The 19177-nt window shown below is 34.5% G+C and overlaps 1 protein-coding gene across 2 annotated transcripts in view; it reads left to right on the top strand.

Annotated features, from left to right (window-relative positions):
* KBTBD3 (kelch repeat and BTB domain containing 3) overlaps positions 1-19177 on the top strand; it is a 24027-nt gene extending 4850 nt beyond the window's left edge. For both annotated transcript variants that reach the window (XM_050759511.1, XM_050759512.1), the window contains 2 exons: positions 11117-11361; positions 15789-19177. In XM_050759511.1, coding sequence (XP_050615468.1) covers positions 11129-11361; positions 15789-17394 — 1839 coding nt within the window. In that variant the 5' untranslated portion in view covers positions 11117-11128 and the 3' untranslated portion in view covers positions 17395-19177. The remainder of the gene's footprint in view (positions 1-11116; positions 11362-15788) is intronic.

The raw sequence follows: 19177 nt of genomic DNA, 5'->3' as shown, positions 1-19177 counted from the left end.
GACCATGTCTGTCTTTTATTCTCTCTTTAACTCTAGTGCCTAATTCGGTGCTTGTCATATAGTTAGCATCTATAATAAATATTTACTAGACTAGGCCAGAAATCATGCCGTATATTGAAATATCAGTGACCAAACTAAGATCACTGCAGGACCCAGTCAAAGCTCAGATCAGGCAGAGCACAGCTTTAGTTTAATGTTCTACTTTTATTAAGTGGCACATGATTTTTGTCATTACTTTTTATCAAAGGCTTCATTCTTAGGCTTGACTCTTGTACCTTTATTCAATTATTTAAATCAAATTTTAATGGAAGCCTTTTAAAAAAAGGATAACAGAATCATTTTAAAAATTGAGTCAGCGTTTTGGGCAGGAAGGTGTTTCATTGAAGCTGGGGTGCAATCTTATAAAGTACACTATTATTTTATATACTACTAAGAAAAATGCCAGCTATGACACAACTCTTTATCACTAAGAATTTTTTCTACTTATGCAAAGAGCCCTCTTTTTAAAAAATCGTATAATACCCTTGCACCTACATACAAAGAACAATATAAGCAAAATTAATTGGCTGAGGCACTCCTAAAACTTCTTAACATTCAAAGTGTCTTTTCATTGATTTTCAACTCAGAGTCTCTGTGTCCATGTTTTATTTTTACAATATCATTCTCTGTTTAGAGCATTAGTGATATATCATTTCTTAAACCAATGTCCATTATTATATCCAAGGTTTTCTTCCAACATACTGATATCCATTCTTCAAATTTAGTACGCATGTAATGACAAATATGTCATGACTACTACCCAACCAGAGTGATTATAAGATGCCTGTCAGTTTCAGATAAGTGTGAAAAACTTTGTGTCTTAAAAGCAACGAAATAACGTAATTAATTTTGAAGAATATTTGAAGAAAAATAATTGCCTTATAAATCTTTTGCCAAGAATTGAGAGTTGTTTAACAGTTAATAATGTTATTGATTTTAATTATTATTTACATATAATTTGACAGTATTAACTTAATATTCATTGTATCATTTAAGTCTCACAACAGTCCAGTGTCATAGATGTGTCCACTTTGCAGATGAGGAAGTCAAAGCCTCAGAGAGCCTAAGTAGGAATCACTACTAAGTAGGAACCACTAGTAAGTAATGAACCATTTAGGACTATTTCTCTAGTTCCAAATGCCATATTCTTTGTTATTTGCAAAATACACTTATACAAGTAGGATTTACTCAAATGAAATTTAAGAAATGGAAATATTCAGCTCCTTGGATTTATCATTCTGTGTAGAATGTACATGGCAGACTTTTTTTTTTTTTCCTCTTCTTTTTGAGATGGAGTCTCGCTCTGTCGCCCAGGCTGGAGGGCAGTGGCGCGATCTTGGCTCACTGCAAGCTCCACCTCCCAGGTTCATGCCATTCTCCTGCCTCAGCCTCCCAGGTAGCTGGGACTACAGGCGCCCACCACCATGCCCAGCTAATTTTTTGTATTTTTTTAGTAGAGATGGGGTTTCACCATGTTAGCCAGGATGGTCTCGATCTCTTGACCTTGTGATCCACCTGCCTCGGCCTCCCAAAGTGCTGGGATTACAGGCGTAAGCCACCACGCCTGGCCGGCAGACTTTTTAAAACGGTGTTACGAAAGTGAATAGGTTTGTGTGATTCTTATATATTATTTTAGGATACTTGAAATTTTCTAGTAAAACTTGTTTTTGTTACTATTTATAGGAATAAAAATAACTTTGTGTTTACATCATGTGGTCCACTTATTCATGAACCATGAGGCTCAATAGACTTAATCCAACATAGGATCTAAATTACATACGTGATTTTCTTTTTTTTTTTTTTTTTTTTTTTGTTTTTTGAGACGGAGTCTCGCTCTGTCGCCCAGGCTGGAGTGCAGTGGCGCGATCTCGGCTCACTGCAAGCTCCGCCTCCTGGGTTTACACCATTCTCCTGCCTCAGCCTCCTGAGTAGCTGGGACTACAGGCGCCCGCCACCGCGCCCGGCTAATTTTTTGTATTTTTAGTAGAGACGGGGTTTCACCGTGGTCTCGATCTCCTGACCTTGTGATCCGCCCGCCTCGGCCTCCCAAAGTGCTGGGATTACAGGCGTGAGCCACCGCGCCCGGCCTACATACGTGATTTTCATGACAATAAAGTTAATTAAAAAGTGTTTGTGGTTAGAGTCTTAAAAATTGATATTCTCAGGACCTACGCCACTATGCAGAAATATAGTTTTTATTCTTTTGGAAGTATCCCATTTAGTTACCTTTTTCCTATTTTATTTCCTACTTATTTTAAAATACAGAGGAATGATTTTATACCAATTAAAAAATTATGTTTTATTTGCATTTTCTATGTTTTGAGCAAGAAGAAAGCTGGAACATCAAAATAGTTTCTGAATTGATTGATCTTTTGTTATCTTTTAATATCTTAAAATAATTACACAACAAGTTGTAAAGATAAAATTTCCATGTACCCTTCACCCAGTTTCCCCAAATGGGTACATATATAATAATAGTAAAAGATCAAAACCAGGAATTTGACATTGGTACAATGTTTGTGTGTAGTTTCTTGTAATTTTCTCACATGTGCAGATTGCTGTAACCTATCTAAATTGTGTATATCAAACTTTGTCCTTTTTAATGGTGAGTAGTATTCCATGGTATGGATGTACCATGATTTGTTTACTCTTTCATCTATTGTGCAACATTTTGGTTGCCCTCAGCTTTTGGCTATACAAATGAAGCATTATGAAACATGTAGAGGCTATTGTGTACACATAAGCTTTTCTTTCTAATGGTCAGCAGCATGATTGTTGGGTAATATGGTATGTGTATGTTTAGTTTTTTTAAGAAACTGCCAGACTATTTCTGCCAGCAGTGTATGGGTGATTCAGTGTCTCTGCAAGCCCTCAAATATTTGGTGTTGTCATTATATTTTATTTTAGCTATTTTGATAGATGGGTAGGGATATTTCATTGCAGTCTTAATTTCCATTTTCATAATGACTAATGATGTTGAACATCTTTTCATGTGCATATTTGCCATCTGTATATTCTCTTTGGTGAAATATCTCTTTGTGCCTTTTGCGTATTTTTTAAATTGAATTATTTGGTGTTTTTACTGGTAAGTTTTCAGATTTCTTTATATATTATTTCTTTATCAGATTCAGTTTGCAATTTTTTTTTCCTGGCTCATAGCTTGTCTTTTCATCCTCTTAAATAAAGGGACTTTCACAGAGGAAAAATATAATTTTGATATAAAGTCCAATCTAGTAATTTTTTTCATTTATGTGTTGTGCTTTTGATGTCTAAGAGCTCATTAAATGAGACCCTGGTTACAAAGATTTTCTTCTGTATTTGCCTCTAAAAAGTTTATATTTTACGTTTAAATCTATCAACTGTTTTAATTTTTACATAAAGTAAAGTTGTCTGTGGATATCCATTTTCTTCAGCATTTTTTGTTAAAAAAGATTCTTTTTCTTCCATTGAATTGCATTCACACCTTTGTCAAAAGTCACTTGGCTATACTGTGTGGGGCTATTTCTCTATTGTGTATTGCATTCCACTGATCTATGTGTCTCTCCTTTCACTAATATTACACAGTATTGATTATCATAACTATAGTAAGTCTTGAAATCAGGTAGACTGATACTTCCCTCATTCTTATTCTTTTTAGTTGTGTTAGATATTCTATTTTCTTTATCATTCCATGTAAATTTTACAGTAATCTCATCTGTATATACAAAAAATTGTGCCAGGATTTTGATAAAAAAATGTGTTAAACCTTTATATCAGTTTAGGGGGAATTAAGGGGACATCTTTATTAAGTTGACTTTTCCAATTTGCAGACATGGCATGTCTTTCCATTTTAGTCTTCTTTGATTTTTTTAGCATTTTATATTTTTCAGCATACAAGTCCTGTGCATGTTTTGTTAGATTTATACGTAAGTATTTCTTTCACTTATTTTTTTTGAACTGTTATACTTTTAATTTTTGTTTTTGTTTTAATTTTTGTTTCTATGTGTTTTTTGCTGGTATATAGAAATATGATTGATTTTTTTGTGATGCTCTTGTGTCCTGTGGCATTGCTGAACTTGCTGATTAGTTCTATGAGGTTTTTTTCTCGTAGATTCCTTTGGATTTTCCATATAGGCTATCTCGGAATTTGCAAATAGAGGCAGTTTTGTTTCTTCCTTTCCAATGTATATGCCTTTTATTGAATTTTCTTGTTTTAGTGTGCTTGGTAGAGCTTACATTCCCTTGGAAACTGAATAATACATTTCGAAATAAGTGTGAACTTTGATGAATAGCAGTGGTAAGGGTGGACATCCTTGCTGTTTTCCTCATATTAGGGGGAAGGCATTCCATAATTTAGCATAGTGTTATCTATAGGTTTTTTGTAGATTTTCTCTACTAAGTTGAGAAGGGGGAACTTTTCCCCTCTCTTTCTCTTTTGCTAAGAGTTTTTCCCATAACTGGGTGTTGTATTTTTTCAAACAGTTTTTATGCATCAATTGATATGGTCTTGTGGTTTTTCTTCTTTAGCTGCCTAATAGGATAAATTACACTAATTGGTATTCAAATACTTTTCAGCCTTACATCCTTGAATAAACTTACTTAGCCATAGTGTATAATGCCTTTTATATATTGCTGAATTTTTTTGCTAATATTTTTAAATGATTTTTGCATCTATATTTGTGAAGTATATTGGTCCATAGTATGGGGTTTTGGTTTTTGTTTGTTTGTTTTGGGTACTGTCTTTGTCTGGAGTACCACAATAATACTCACTTCATAAAATTAGTTGGGAATCTTCCCTCTGCTTCTGTTTTCTTGAAGAAGTTGTGTAGAACTGGTATTCTTCTTTAAACTTTTGGTAAATTTAATTTCCTTAATGGTTACAGGGCTGTTCAAATTATATGTTTCATATTGGGTGAGTTGTAGTAAAGTAAGCACTTAACGCTAAAAATTTTCCTCTGAGCACTATTTTAGCCGTATCATACACATTTTGATATATTGTATTTTAGTTTTTATTCAGTTCAATGTATCTTTAAATTACACTTGAAACTTTCTCTTTGATGCATGGATTATTTAGAAGTGTGTTATTATGTTTCCAAGTGCGTGGAGATGTTTATGTTATCTTTTTGTTACTGATTTCTGGTTTGATTTCATTGTGGTGAAAGAATATAATCTATGTGATTCCAATTCTTTTAAATAATTTGAAGTTTGTTTTATGGGACAGGATATGGTCAATCTAGATATATGTTCCATGAGCACTGGGAAAGAATATGTATTCTGCTGTTGTTAGGTGGAGTTTTCTATAAATGTTGATTAGATTCTGTTGATTGATGGTGTTGTTGAGCTCTATATGCTTACTGACTTCTTGTCTAGTTCTATTACTTTTAGAGAGAAGAGTGTTGAAGTCTCCAGCTATAATAGTGGATTTGTCTTTTTTTTTTTTCAGTTTTATCAGTTTTTACTTCACATATTTTACAGCTGTATCATTTGGTGCATATAGATTTTTGATTGCTAGTATTCTTGGTGGTGGATGGACATTACATAACATTCCTTTCCCTGCTCAAGTCTGCTTTATCTTGTAATTGTATTGCCATGCCTGCTTTATTTTAATTAATGCTTGCATAGTATATCTTTTCCTATCCTTTTACTTTTAACCTACTTATTATATTTGAAGTCAGTTTACTTGTAGGAAGCATAAAGTTGGGTCACTTTTTAATCTGCTCTGGTAATCTGTCTTTTAATTAGTGTATGTAGACCACTTACATTTTGTGCAATTATTATTATGTCAGTATTGAAGTCTGTAATTTATTTTCTGTTTTCTGTTTATTCTGTTTTTATTTCTTTTTTTTTTTTTTTTTCTATCTCCTGTGGCTTACTTGAACTTTTTTTAGAATTTAATTTTGATTTAGCTATAATAATTTATAAATGTTATCTCTTTGAACAGCTTTTTTGTTTTAGACGGAGTTTTGCTCTTGGCGCCCAGGCTGTAGTAAAGTGGTGCGATCTCAGCTCACTGCAACCTCTGCCTCCTGGGTTCAAGTGATTCTCCTGCCTCAGCCTCCCAAGTAGCTGGGAGCCCAGCACCCCAGGTGCCCACCACCACACCCAGCTGCTTCTCTTGTCCCTTCCTCCACCATTTTATAAGTGTAAACTTATTGTCAATTAAATGATTTTCTTTTCTTTTCTGTTAAATTTCTTAGAAAATAAGCCTTAACTTCCACTTATTTTACACACATTATATGCTAAATTACTTTTGTTGTTGTTGTTTTGTTTTGTTTTTGTTTTTGTTTTTGAGACAGAATCTCTGTCACCAGGCTGGAGTGCAGTGGTGCGATCTCGGCCCACTGCAACCTTTACCTTTATGTTCCGGGTTCAAGCGATTCTCCTGCCTTAGCCTCTCGGGTAGCTGGGACTACAGGTGTGTGCCGCCATGCCCAGCTAACTTTTGCATTTTTATCAGAGATGGGGTTTCCCCGTGTTGGCCAGGATGGTCTCAATCTCTTGACCACGTGGTCCACCCACCTTGGCCTCCCAAAGTGCTGGGATTACAGGTGTGAGCCACTGCGCCCAGCCAATTATGTGTTTTTTTAAAAATATTCTCAACAACACAACCAGATAGATACAGTTTATCTGCATTTTACAGATGATGAAAATAATAATAAAAAATTAGAAGTTATTTGCCTCAAATGTATCACAACTAAATGCTGAACCAGCGTTAGAACTCAAGCCTGATTCTAATGCCCTCCTTTTTCTTTCATTTCACTTTGTTAAAAGAAAAGCTTTAGACAAATACAATTTAACAGAGTTTGAGCAAAGAGCAATTCATGAATCAGGTAGCATTCAAAACTGAAAGAGGTTCAGAGAGCTCTACTCCAGCAGTGTGACCAGCAAGCTTTTATAGGTTGAACATGGAAACAAAGTAGAGAAATTACCTGATTGACTACAGCTAGGCATTTGCCTTATTTGGCTATTGTCTGATGGAAATTCTCTATTTGTAACCAGTAGGTTGGTTGACTGTGATTGGCTAAGGCTTGTTTTTGGTTTTTAAGTCAGTTACAATAAATGTTTCCAAGTTAAGCTTCAGTTCTCTTACATAAGAGGCCTTGTTATGGAGGTAATCTCAGGCTAATAGCCATCTTATTTAACAACATTATATCATACTCTTGGGAAGATATATGATTTTTATACAAGCTAATATGTCACATCTGTGTATTTTATAAATATTAGAAAAGGAGATAAAACCTGCGTAGTTTTAAAAACAGTCTTATAAGTGACTTATGAAGATGCCTTGTGAGGTAAAGAATTAGTCCTGGGACATTAGCCATGTATAATTGTCTTTATGCCTCACTCTAATTTGAAATACTCTTTTTCCATCCTAGGTCATATGTTATCAACATTGTTAAGTCAAGACTTGAACTGTCGTGATAGTTGATTTCATTTATAAGCTTGACTGGGCCATCTGGTGACCAGACATTTGGTCAGATATTCTGAACGTGTCTGTAAGGATATTTCTGGATGAGATTAACATGTGAATCAGGAGACCAAGTAAATCAGATTTTCCTGTGTGGTAGGCCTTATCCAATCAAATGAAGAATTGAATAGAATAAAAGACTGAGTAATAGGAAATTTATCCTGCCTATTTGAGTTGGGACATACATCAGTCTTTTCCTGCCATTGGACTCAAGTTGAAAAATTGACTCCTCTTGGGTCTTAAGCTTGTCAACTTTTGGACTGAAACTTAAACCATTGGCTGTTGTGGTTCTTAGGCCTTTGGACTTGTACTGAAACTGTACTGTCAGCTCTCCTGGGTATCCAGCTAACTAGTTATAGATCTTGGGACTTCTTAGCCTCTATTATCATGTGAGCTTATAATAAATCAATCTGGCACTGTCTGTCTCTCTTGCTCTCTTTCTCTGCCCTCATCTTCACCCATCGGTATTGGTTTTGTTTTCTCTAGTTCCTTTTCCTCAGAATTAACCTCCAAGCCTTTCATTATCTCTCTTCCTCCATGATACCCACTCTCATTTTTAATATGTCTCCCTATTCACAGTTACTCAGAACGCTACACACAAAATTATTTCTACAAGTCACTTAGATTTCCAGCAGTACTGCCAATTACAACCTATTAGTTTCTCCTGTACACACAGGCACATACACACCTCCACAGTCACACACACATTCACACAGGCACACTATTTTTCCACACAGTATAATGGCTATCCAGTGGAACTTTTCTGTGATGATGAGAATGTTTTATATTTGCTTTGTTTAATATAGTAGTCACTAGGCAGATGTATTAATCTGACTTATTCAGAAAAACAGAACCAAAGGGATATATATAGATACACACACACACACATATGTATATGTATTTGTACTATACATATGTATAGGTATTTTTACTATATATATGTATATGTGTTTGTTTTATATATATATATATATATATATATGGAGAGAGACAGAAAAACTGTAAGGAATTAGCTCATGTGATTATGGAAGCTGAGAAGACCCAAGATTTGCAGTCAGCAAGCGGGAGACTTAGGAGAGCTAGTGGTATAATTCCTGTTTGAGTTCCAGCTTGAAGTCAGGCAGAAAGAAAGAGTTATTTCTTATTCAGCCTTTTGTTCTATTCAGACCTTCAACAGACAGGATGAGGCACAGCTACAGTGGGGAGGACAATCTGCTTTAGTCAGTCTACCAATTCAAGTGTTTAATCTCGTCTGGAACACCCTCACAGACATACCCAGAAGTAATGTTTAACCAAAAATGTGGGCACTCTCCCAAACAAGTTGTCACTCATCACACCACATATGACTGACTACTTAAATGTGGCTAGAGCAATGATGGATCTGAATTTTTAGTTGTATTTACTTACAAGTAATTTAAATAGCTACACATGGCTCATGGTTACTGTATTGCATAGCGCAACGGTCAATTGTCTTGGTCCTGGAATGGAGCTTTAATTGATGCTGTAGGACAATTTAGACTACTTCTCCAGTATCTAGCTTCCACCTAGGCCTCTTGGAACACCTGCTCTGGGAGAACCAAGCTTCATGCAAAAAGCCCAGTCACTCTGAGACTGTCATGCTGTGAAGAAGTGCCAGCTAGCCACTTGGAGAGGGTGCGTTAAGAAAGAGAAAACCCTAATGATCAGTGAGGATGAGCTTTTTTCCATATGTTTGTTGGCCACATAACTGTCTTCTTTTGAGAGTTGTCTGTTCGTATCCTTTGCCCACTTTTTGATGGGGTTTTTTGTTTTTTTCTGGCAAATCTGTTTAAGTTCCTTGTAGATTCTGGATATTAGACCTTTTTCAGACGGGTAGATTACAAAAATTTTCTCCTATTCTGTAGGTTGCCTGTTCACTCTGATGCTAGTTTCTTTTGCTATGCAGAAGCTCTTTAGTTTAATTAGATCCCATTTGTCAATTTTAGCTTTTGTTGCAATTGCTTTTGGTGTTTTAGTCATGAAATTTTTGCCCATGCCTATGTCCTGAATGGTATTGCCTAGGTTTTCTTCTAGGGTTTTTATGGTTTTGGGTTTTATATTTAAGTCTCTAATCCATCTTGAGTTAATTTTTGTATAAGGTGTAAGGAAGGGGTCCAGTTTCAGTTTTCTGCATATGGCTAGCCAGTTTTCCCAACACCATTTATTAAATAGGGAATCCTTTCCCCATTGCTTGTTTTTGTCAGGTTTGTCGAAGATAAGATGGTTGTAGATGTGTGCCCACATGGTATATGATTTCACAAAAGATTGAATAAAGAAGCAGGAATGAGAATCTAGTTGTCTTCCATTAAGCCAGATGTTAAAGAGATTTGCAAAAATATAAAAGAATGTAACCCTTCTCAAGAAACTTTTTTTTTTGTTTTGGAAAATAGTTATTTTAGTTATCCATTTATATATTTTTGTAGTTATATATAGTTGTATACAAAGGCATGTATATAAAATGGATATATATGAATATGTATATTAGATATATTGAATATAGTTATATAAATTTTTTTCTTATTTTTAAATGAATCAATAAATATTGAAGTGTTCTCAGAAAAAAACAAAAAAAAGAAGAAAGATCCCCATCTCTTCTAGCCATCCCAGCTGAATCATAAGAAATGTGAATGAGGAAACCATACTGGACATGTAACCTAGTCAGACCTTCAGATGGCTTCAGTCACAGCTGCCATTTGCCTGTAGTTATATGAAAACTCCCAAGCAAGAAGCATCACCTCAACTCACAGGAGCATGAGAGATTATAAATTGTTGTCTTAAGCCACTACGTTTTAGGGTGATAACTGGAACAGAAATGTAGAATCAAGGTTTTCTATTTGTCCGACTCCCCAAGTTCCCAATCCTCTTTTCCTTTCTGTTTCCCACTTCCTTGCTTTGGATAATGCAACTTTTATGTTTAGAGCTGAATTTGCAGTTCCAAGATACTCACAATTATCTGATCTTTACCTGTCTTGGATTTCTGACCTCATGTTTAAAAAATCTTTCTTAATTAAGATATATGCGGTTTTCCTTTCTACTTTTAAATAGCCCAACTTAGAAAAGTGCTTGCCTTTTTCTTCTTTACTAAAGCCATAAATAATTAATGCAATCTAACACTGATCTTTTTCAACCAATTATCTTGTAAAAGTCTAACCTCAGGAGGCATATAGTTTATGCTCCAAGATCAGCATTTTAACAGCTACTTTGCTACCAGAAGAGAATGGATTGGAAAAGAGGGGGATTGTGTTGGGCATATACTCAATAATTATGTTAGAAATAACACTTCTTATGTATAATAATAATATTAATTATGTAGTGAAATCCTATATAAGCTATTTATACAACTTGTACATTTGGCTATTTAACACAGTTACATAGGCTTGAATGTTAGCCCTTATGAAAAATATACTTTTATTCCAATGAGCTCAACATTTATGAAAATTCAAAAGGAATTTAATATTAAATGTCAGGAAAACAAATGTTTAAAACAAATTTTACTGTCTTATTATGTTTCTTAGTGGCTATTTTTATGTATTTCACATCAAGAGGGCAAATTTTGGAGTCTGAAACTTACATTAGGTCTCTACTACATCAGTGATTTTTTTTTTGTTCTAGTTCTAAGGACATATGGAATTGGCTATGGATAATTCATATGCTTTCAATCAACGAAGCACCTGTAATGGAATTCCGTCTGAGAAGAAAAACAACTTTCTTGTGTCAGAAGATCATGGACAAAAAATCTTAAGTGTACTACAGAATTTTAGAGAACAAAATGTCTTTTATGATTTCAAAATAATTATGAAAGATGAAATAATCCCATGTCATCGTTGTGTGTTAGCAGCATGCAGTGACTTTTTCAGGTACTTTACCTTGTCTATGCCTCACATTTTATGATTTGGATAATTAGGTTCTATTTTATACTGGACTCAAGTTTTCCCCCACAGGAACATGCAACAGTAATTTTTAATTCTTAAAAAAAAAAAAAAACACAAAACAACTAATTAGGCTGGGCACGGTGGCTCACGCCTGTAATCCCAGCACTCTGAGAGGCCAAGGCAGGCAGATCACCTGAAGTCAGGACTTCAAGACCGGCCTGACCAACATGGTGAAACTCTGTCTCTATTAAAAATGCAAAAATTAGCTGGGTGCAATGGCTGTGCCTGTAATCCCAGCTACACAGGAGCCTGAGGCACAAGAATTGCTTGAACCCAGGAGGCTGCGGTTGGGGTGAGCTGAGATCGCACCACTGCACTCCAGCCTGGGCGACAGAGCGAGACTCCATCTCAAAGAAACAAAATAAAAAACAAAAAACCTAATTAGAACCAAGATTACCTAATGATTTTTTTTTTTTAGACGGAGTCTCGCTCTGTCGCCCAGGCTAGAGTGCAGTGGCGCGATCTCAACTCACTGCAAGCTCCGCTTCCCAGGTTCGCGCCCTTCTCCTGCCTCAGCCTCCCGAGTAGCTGGGACTACAGGCGCCCGCCACCTCGCCCAGCTAATTTTTTGTGTTTTTAGTAGAGACAGAGTTTCACTGTGTTTACCAGGATGGTCTTGATCTCCTGACCTCGTGATCCACCCGCCTCAGCTTCCGGAAGTGTTAGGATTACAGGCATGAGCCACCGCGCCCAGCCATGATTTTTTAGTAGGAGAGACTTTAAGACTACCTTTTTTTAAAGTACAGGTCTTCCCAGGTCAGCATTTACCAAAGTTCTCTGGAACATTAATCCCTTGAAATACTCTGGGACAAAAAAAAAAAAAATTTATTATGGTGTCAGCTTTGTTTGGGGAATCCCTGTATTGTATTATTTTAGAAAAAGAAGATGACAGGTTGAACAAAAATGGAAGCAAAATTTGAAGAAAATAACTCTGAAAGAAAAGCAAATTTCAGTCCTATGTTGTATTCTTGTATTATGGGGAGAGGAGGCTCTAACCGATTTAAAATTTATCCTCTCCTTAGCAAAGATATCTTTTTATTAGGGAAAAGTACTTCTTAGCTATAAGGCATTTCTTAAAAGCACTCAGCTTGTTCTAATTCTAAGCAACCTTCTAAATATAATTTGGTTTCCCATGTAGATCACCCTAAAGAGAATGTCCTATTCCTAACACTGCACTAATCACTATGATGACAGCAGGTTTCCGATTCTGCAAGGTTAAGGGCCAGACACATGACCTTGCAATTACTGTGTTAATTGTATCAAGGTAGTACTATCCTGTGAGGCTTCTTGGTCAATAGACAAGCCCCTTTTGATGAAACCCTGATCTTCAGCCTTCCTGGTTATATTACAATAAACTTAAATCCTAATAGCAATATTTTGCATTATGTTCATTCATGAAAGCAATTTTAATTTGAATTAAGCAGGGTTTAAATCTCCAATAAACTCGATTAAAAAAATAAAGTTTAAGATATAGAAATACTAAGATGCATATTTTATATGCAAGTTAATTTATACTATTTTGAATCTTCATTTTAACCCTTATTTTTTTACCACCATCTTACTAGATCTCACCCTTATTGCCTTTAGAGTAAATCTTACAAGCTAGATTTCATTCAACAAACATTTACGGATATATACTTTTTTAAACATAAATTTACTGAAATATACTTCCTGCTAAACACCTGTTCCTGTAGGGGCTCTTGCTTTGAAATTGGGAGCAATGGCTTAGTACTGCAGCACAGTTTACTGGGGCCAGGAGCCTACAACAGTCTTGAACTAGCTGTTTGCCTAATTTGACTATATGCCTTCATCTATTCTTTGTATTTCTTCTCTCAGGTAATCAAAGTTGTTCTTTGAACTTCACTGGGGCCCTTACTGTCTTATACTCTGTCACTCTTATTTCCACCAGTGTCTTCCCTCCTCTCTTTTCTTCCATGTAACTCTTTTCTTTCCCCTTATCCTTCAGGTCCCCTCTTCATCACTATGTAGTACAGTGGTTAAGTAGTTGGCCTCTTAATACATATGCCCTAAATCTAAATCCAAGCTCTGCCATTTACTAGACATGTTTTATTAGTCAAGTTACTTAACCCCTTCAGGCCTCAGTTTCCTCATTTGTAAAAAAAGTAGGATTATAAAAATAGGACTTAACTCATAGAATTATCACATTGCTTAAATGAAATAATGTATAAGTAATAATTAGCACCGTACCTACTACATTCAGTTAATATTAGCTGCTATGATTATTATTTCTAAACCTAGCAAAAATATAAATAATCTGGTGTGAACACACAGCTTGATTTCCCTGTAATGTTTTCATGCTAATAAAATACTCTGTGTAGGCATTTCAATGTCCAGACCTGCACTCTTCTTGATGTTGTTTTTTATTCAATTTATACATAATTTTTGCACATAGTTCTTTGTTCAGCTTACTGCTAGTTTTTTATAGGTCTGCTTTTACTTTTTAAAATTACTATCAGAACAATGTATTTTTAAAGTTTTCTACCTGGTATAAATAACAAAAGTATCAGATCCTTTATTACTTATAGTACTTTATTAAATGAGTACATAGTTCACATTAAAATATGTACATATGTAATAGACATTTGACAGTTTACACTCCCCTATAATGCCGCTAATTCATAATATGATCAAACTCACTTAATGGAGTACTGAAAGTGTAAAATAAAAATGTCAGAAAAGTGCACAATGCATGAAAATATCCCTCTTACAGTGTTTTTGGAAAATGAAAATTATTATTGAGACGGAAGGTCTCATTGGAGACAAGAAATTGAAAAGGAATCGCACACATTTTATACATACTTTATGATAAGATGGTAAATTGGAGATAGATATTAACTGGATACTTTAAGATGAATAGGATGAAGTATAGAAATATAATCTTACATGTGTCTTTTCAAAGAAAATGTGGAAGCTGATAGTAAATTATAAATACATCAAATCTGATAGAAAACATTTCTTAAAATAATGATAGCAATAAAAGCTAATACTTTGCATCAATTAACCCATTTATTCCTCTGAGCACCCAATGACATAGATACTACCAGTACCTCCATTTTCAGATGAAGAATTCGAAGCACAATAAAGTCACCTCCCCAAGGCCACTCAGCTAATAAGTGGCAGAGGCTACATACACTGGCAGGTGGGCCCGATGGACCATATAGCCAGCTGGGCTATATGGACTCTTAATGTTATCCTAAACTGCTGTAGATGTCTTAATAATCTATATAATTATTATCACAGGCTAATATTTCTATTGATATTCATTATTAAAAAACCCTGCATAATGTGTAACATTTTGCAAGTTCCCTTGTATTTTTCAGTTGGATGTTGTACTTTTTAAATAGATTTCATTACCTTCTGGAGTAGACTCTGATAAGTAAATTGGCTTTCCCCTAGAATACTTTGGGCAACTAGGAACACTGCTCAGAAAGACGTCCTGGACAATACTGGCACAAATAAAAATCATTATTAAACCAGAACCAATAGTAAAATACGTTTTGCTCCATAACAATACATTTCCAAATAATTTATGTTTTTACCTAAACTGAGCCAAAGAAATTCCCAGTTCCTTAGATTCTGTCAACTTTACCATGTAGCAATAAAACAAAACTTATTATGAAAAACTTTCAAGCTAGTCTAATTACTCAAATTTGGGGACCTATCTCCATCTCTCAGTGCCTATTAAATTCTTTTTTTTTTTTTTTTCCACCTTTTTGCTTGATGTGGTTCACTGTTGCTGTTTAGTTTTAGGAGATCACATTCCCCTTCTCCTAAAGAACTTTATAAAATATCTTTTTAGACATGTATCTTATTTGGTGAATTTCGCCCGCACAATAGAGTCATTGGAGACATCAGGTATCTCACTGTACTCTTTTCTATTTCATTAATGTGAAATCAAAGATGAATTTGAAAGAGACTTTTAAATTCTAAGCGCTAAATAATTATATTTTAAGTAATTTTACTTATCACCAGCACAGTTGTTACTAATTAATCCATAAATAAAGAAATTTGGCCATCAGCAAGATTTCGCCCCAATAGTATTAATAATAAGGAAGAATCAAATCAGTATACAAAATTTGAATCTTTTTATAGTCTTTTTTTATTAGTTGTTATAGCTCAGCTGTAATGTACATATTTTGTAATATAGGCATTTTGTAATATGTTTATTGGCAGATAAATATGGTATATAATTCTAGATATTAGGATGCAATTAAAACATGATTTTATAAATATATTTGAAGTCAAGAGTAAGGAAGCCTCCTTAAGGTAATATTGCAAATAATCATGGAGTAAAATATTCCTGTTTTTTTGTGTGTTCTTTATTTTTGCAGGGCTATGTTTGAAGTGAACATGAAGGAAAGAGATGATGGAAGTGTTACCATCACTAATTTGTCCTCCAAAGCAGTAAAAGCATTTCTCGATTACGCCTATACTGGAAAAACAAAAATAACAGATGATAATGTGGAAATGTTCTTCCAGTTGTCATCATTTCTTCAAGTTTCCTTCCTATCCAAAGCTTGCAGTGACTTTTTAATAAAAAGTATTAATCTTGTCAATTGTTTACAGTTATTATCTATATCAGATAGCTATGGCTCCACCAGTTTGTTTGATCATGCATTACACTTTGTACAACATCACTTTTCTTTATTATTTAAATCCAGTGATTTCTTAGAGATGAATTTTGGAGTACTACAAAAATGTCTGGAATCAGACGAATTAAATGTTCCTGAAGAAGAAATGGTACTGAAAGTTGTCCTTAGTTGGACTAAACATAACTTAGAATCAAGGCAAAAGTATCTGCCTCATTTGATTGAAAAAGTAAGATTGCATCAGTTATCTGAGGAGACACTTCAGGATTGTCTGTTCAACGAAGAGAGTTTACTCAAAAGCACAGACTGTTTTGACATAATCATGGATGCAATTAAGTGTGTGCAAGGTTCTGGTGGACTCTTCCCTGATGCTCGACCATCCACAACTGAGAAATATATATTCATTCACAAAACTGAGGAAAATGGAGAAAATCAATATACATTTTGCTATAATATTAAAACTGATTCATGGAAAATACTGCCGCAATCACACCTGATTGATTTGCCAGGATCTAGTCTTTCGAGTTACGGAGAGAAAATATTCTTGACAGGTGGTTGCAAAGGGAAATGTTGTAGAACGGTTCGACTGCATATTGCTGAGTCATATCATGATGCCACTGATCAAACCTGGTGCTACTGTCCAGTCAAAAACGATTTCTTCTTGGTATCAACTATGAAAACACCAAGAACCATGCATACATCAGTTATGGCTCTCGATAGATTATTTGTCATAGGTGGAAAAACTAGAGGATCCCGGGACATTAAAAGTCTTTTAGATGTTGAATCTTACAATCCGCTTTCCAAAGAATGGCTATCTGTTAGCCCATTACCCAGAGGCATATACTATCCAGAAGCAAGTGCATGCCAAAATGTAATTTATGTTCTTGGATCAGAGGTAGAGATTACAGATGCTTTTAACCCATCACTTGATTGCTTTTTTAAATATAATGCTACAACTGATCAGTGGTCTGAACTAGTAGCAGAGTTTGGACAATTTTTTCATGCAACATTAATTAAAGCTGTACCAGTAAACTGTACACTGTATATATGTGACCTTTCCACCTATAAGGTTTATAGTTTTTGTCCAGACACTTGTGTTTGGAAAGGCGAAGGATCTTTTGAGTGTGCAGGCTTTAATGCAGGTGCAATTGGAATTGAAGATAAAATTTATATATTAGGTGGTGATTATGCACCAGATGAAATCACGGATGAAGTGCAGGTCTACCACAGCAACAGGTCTGAGTGGGAAGAAGTTTCACCAATGCCTAGAGCCTTAACAGAATTTTACTGCCAGGTGATTCAGTTTAATAAATACAGAGACCCATGGTTTTCTAATCTATGTGCTTGAACATTCTAAAACGAGTCCAGTTCTAGTAACGTAAACTTGTTAACCAAAATGATAGGTAAAAAGGTCTATACATCTTAATGGAATAAAACGTTCCTGCTTTTAGTTATTATGTATGTACACCATATATAAATAAACAGTTTCCCAAAACTTAAAATACAAAATATATTTTACCAAAAATTATATTGAATATAATTTAACCTTGGGGAATCCAGAGTACTTAGTATTTTCACATGAAACTACAAATCACAGACTCCGACACTTTAATTTTTAAAGTACTCCGTCCATAAAAGATTTGTACTATTTAGATGGGAGAAATCTCTTGAGAGAGTAAAAATGAATTACACTGCATCTTATATGAAGTAAAAAATACATTAGCGGTGAGAATCTTGTTACTGTGGGTATGAGTTGTTGAATTCCTATCATTTGTGATGATTGGTTAACTTCTTTTAGGTACCCTTTTTACCCTTTTTTAGTTCAGAAATAATTTTCCCAGCTTTGTAAACAGTACACTAAAAATAGTTTAATTTTTTTTAATGACTCATTTTTTCATTAAGAGCATAATGTACCATGTTATAATGCCATTAGCAGTTACTTAAATGCTTTAAAAATTGCTGATTCTATTAGTTTTCAGTGTCAGTTGGTTTCAATTTCTAGCTCGTGCTCTCTCTCTCTCTCTCTCTCTCTCTCTCATATTTTCTGGTTCAATCTTAGTAAATTAACATTCTGGATTTAATTAGTAGTTCTAAGTTACACCTGGCCTGAGTTTATGTTAGCATGTAACCCTCAATGGGAAATTTTTGGATTCTGGGATGTTAGTACTAAAATACTTTTTATGTATCACTGCTAGATTCCAGCCTAATTGAGGACATAGAAAATTGACCTCTAATTAAGTGGATCATTATTATTGCATTTCTTAAGCTTTGTCTAAATTTGAGCTACATAAAACATTTCAGGATTTAAATTAGTACCATATCAATTTTCTGTGATGATGTACACCAACTATAAAGCACCTTGTTGGTTTACTACTTCAGTAAATTATTCTCAGTGAATTACTTTCTAAATTAAAAAAAAATGACTTGGCTATTGGTACTGATAATAGTATTCACGACCTGCATCTGTTAAGATGTTTGATCTTTAACCCAAACAGTGTAAGAGTACTGTTGTCATTGTTCTCAGGTAGGTGATTCTGCCTTCCAAGAATATATGTTTCTTTAATCAGTTTAAAAGATAAAAGGCATTTTGGGTTTTAAGACCCCTGCTTTACATCTCAGGTAATGTGTAGATTGTATTTCTCTGGAACCAAATGTAGTTTTCTACACTCAGTTGTAAATGTTAATCTTTCTCAAATGTGCACATTCTTTAAAAGTGTGTTCCTAAGTAGAAATATACTTAAATGAAGATTCTCTTATTTTATCATATAAATTTATGCAACCATAAGTTCCAAATGTATTTTTCAAAATGGAATGGAATACTAGAGTACATTTTCATGAAGTTTAAAAATCAAGGAATGTTCCTGATTAGATGACATATTTATAAGGAGTGTTCTGTAAAATTGGTGGCCTTCCTATCTAAGCACATGAGTAGTTGGCTCTGTACTTTGCGTGTTTAAAAAAAATGGAAAATTCAGTGGAGGCTTTTGTTTGTGTGTGTGTGGCTTTGAAAACAAATTATTTGAGAAAGACCATAACACAGTGAATAACCTATATGTGGATTTACTGAACTGTTAATTTAAGCATATATATTAATAGAGTATGTTTAAAATAAATATTGTTTTCATCACTGA

This window comes from Macaca thibetana, chromosome 14 (assembly GCF_024542745.1).
Source record: "Macaca thibetana thibetana isolate TM-01 chromosome 14, ASM2454274v1, whole genome shotgun sequence".
Classification (NCBI taxonomy): Eukaryota; Metazoa; Chordata; class Mammalia; order Primates; family Cercopithecidae; genus Macaca; species Macaca thibetana.
Note: the sequence above shows the minus strand (reverse complement) of the source record. Positions and strands in the feature narration are given on the sequence as shown.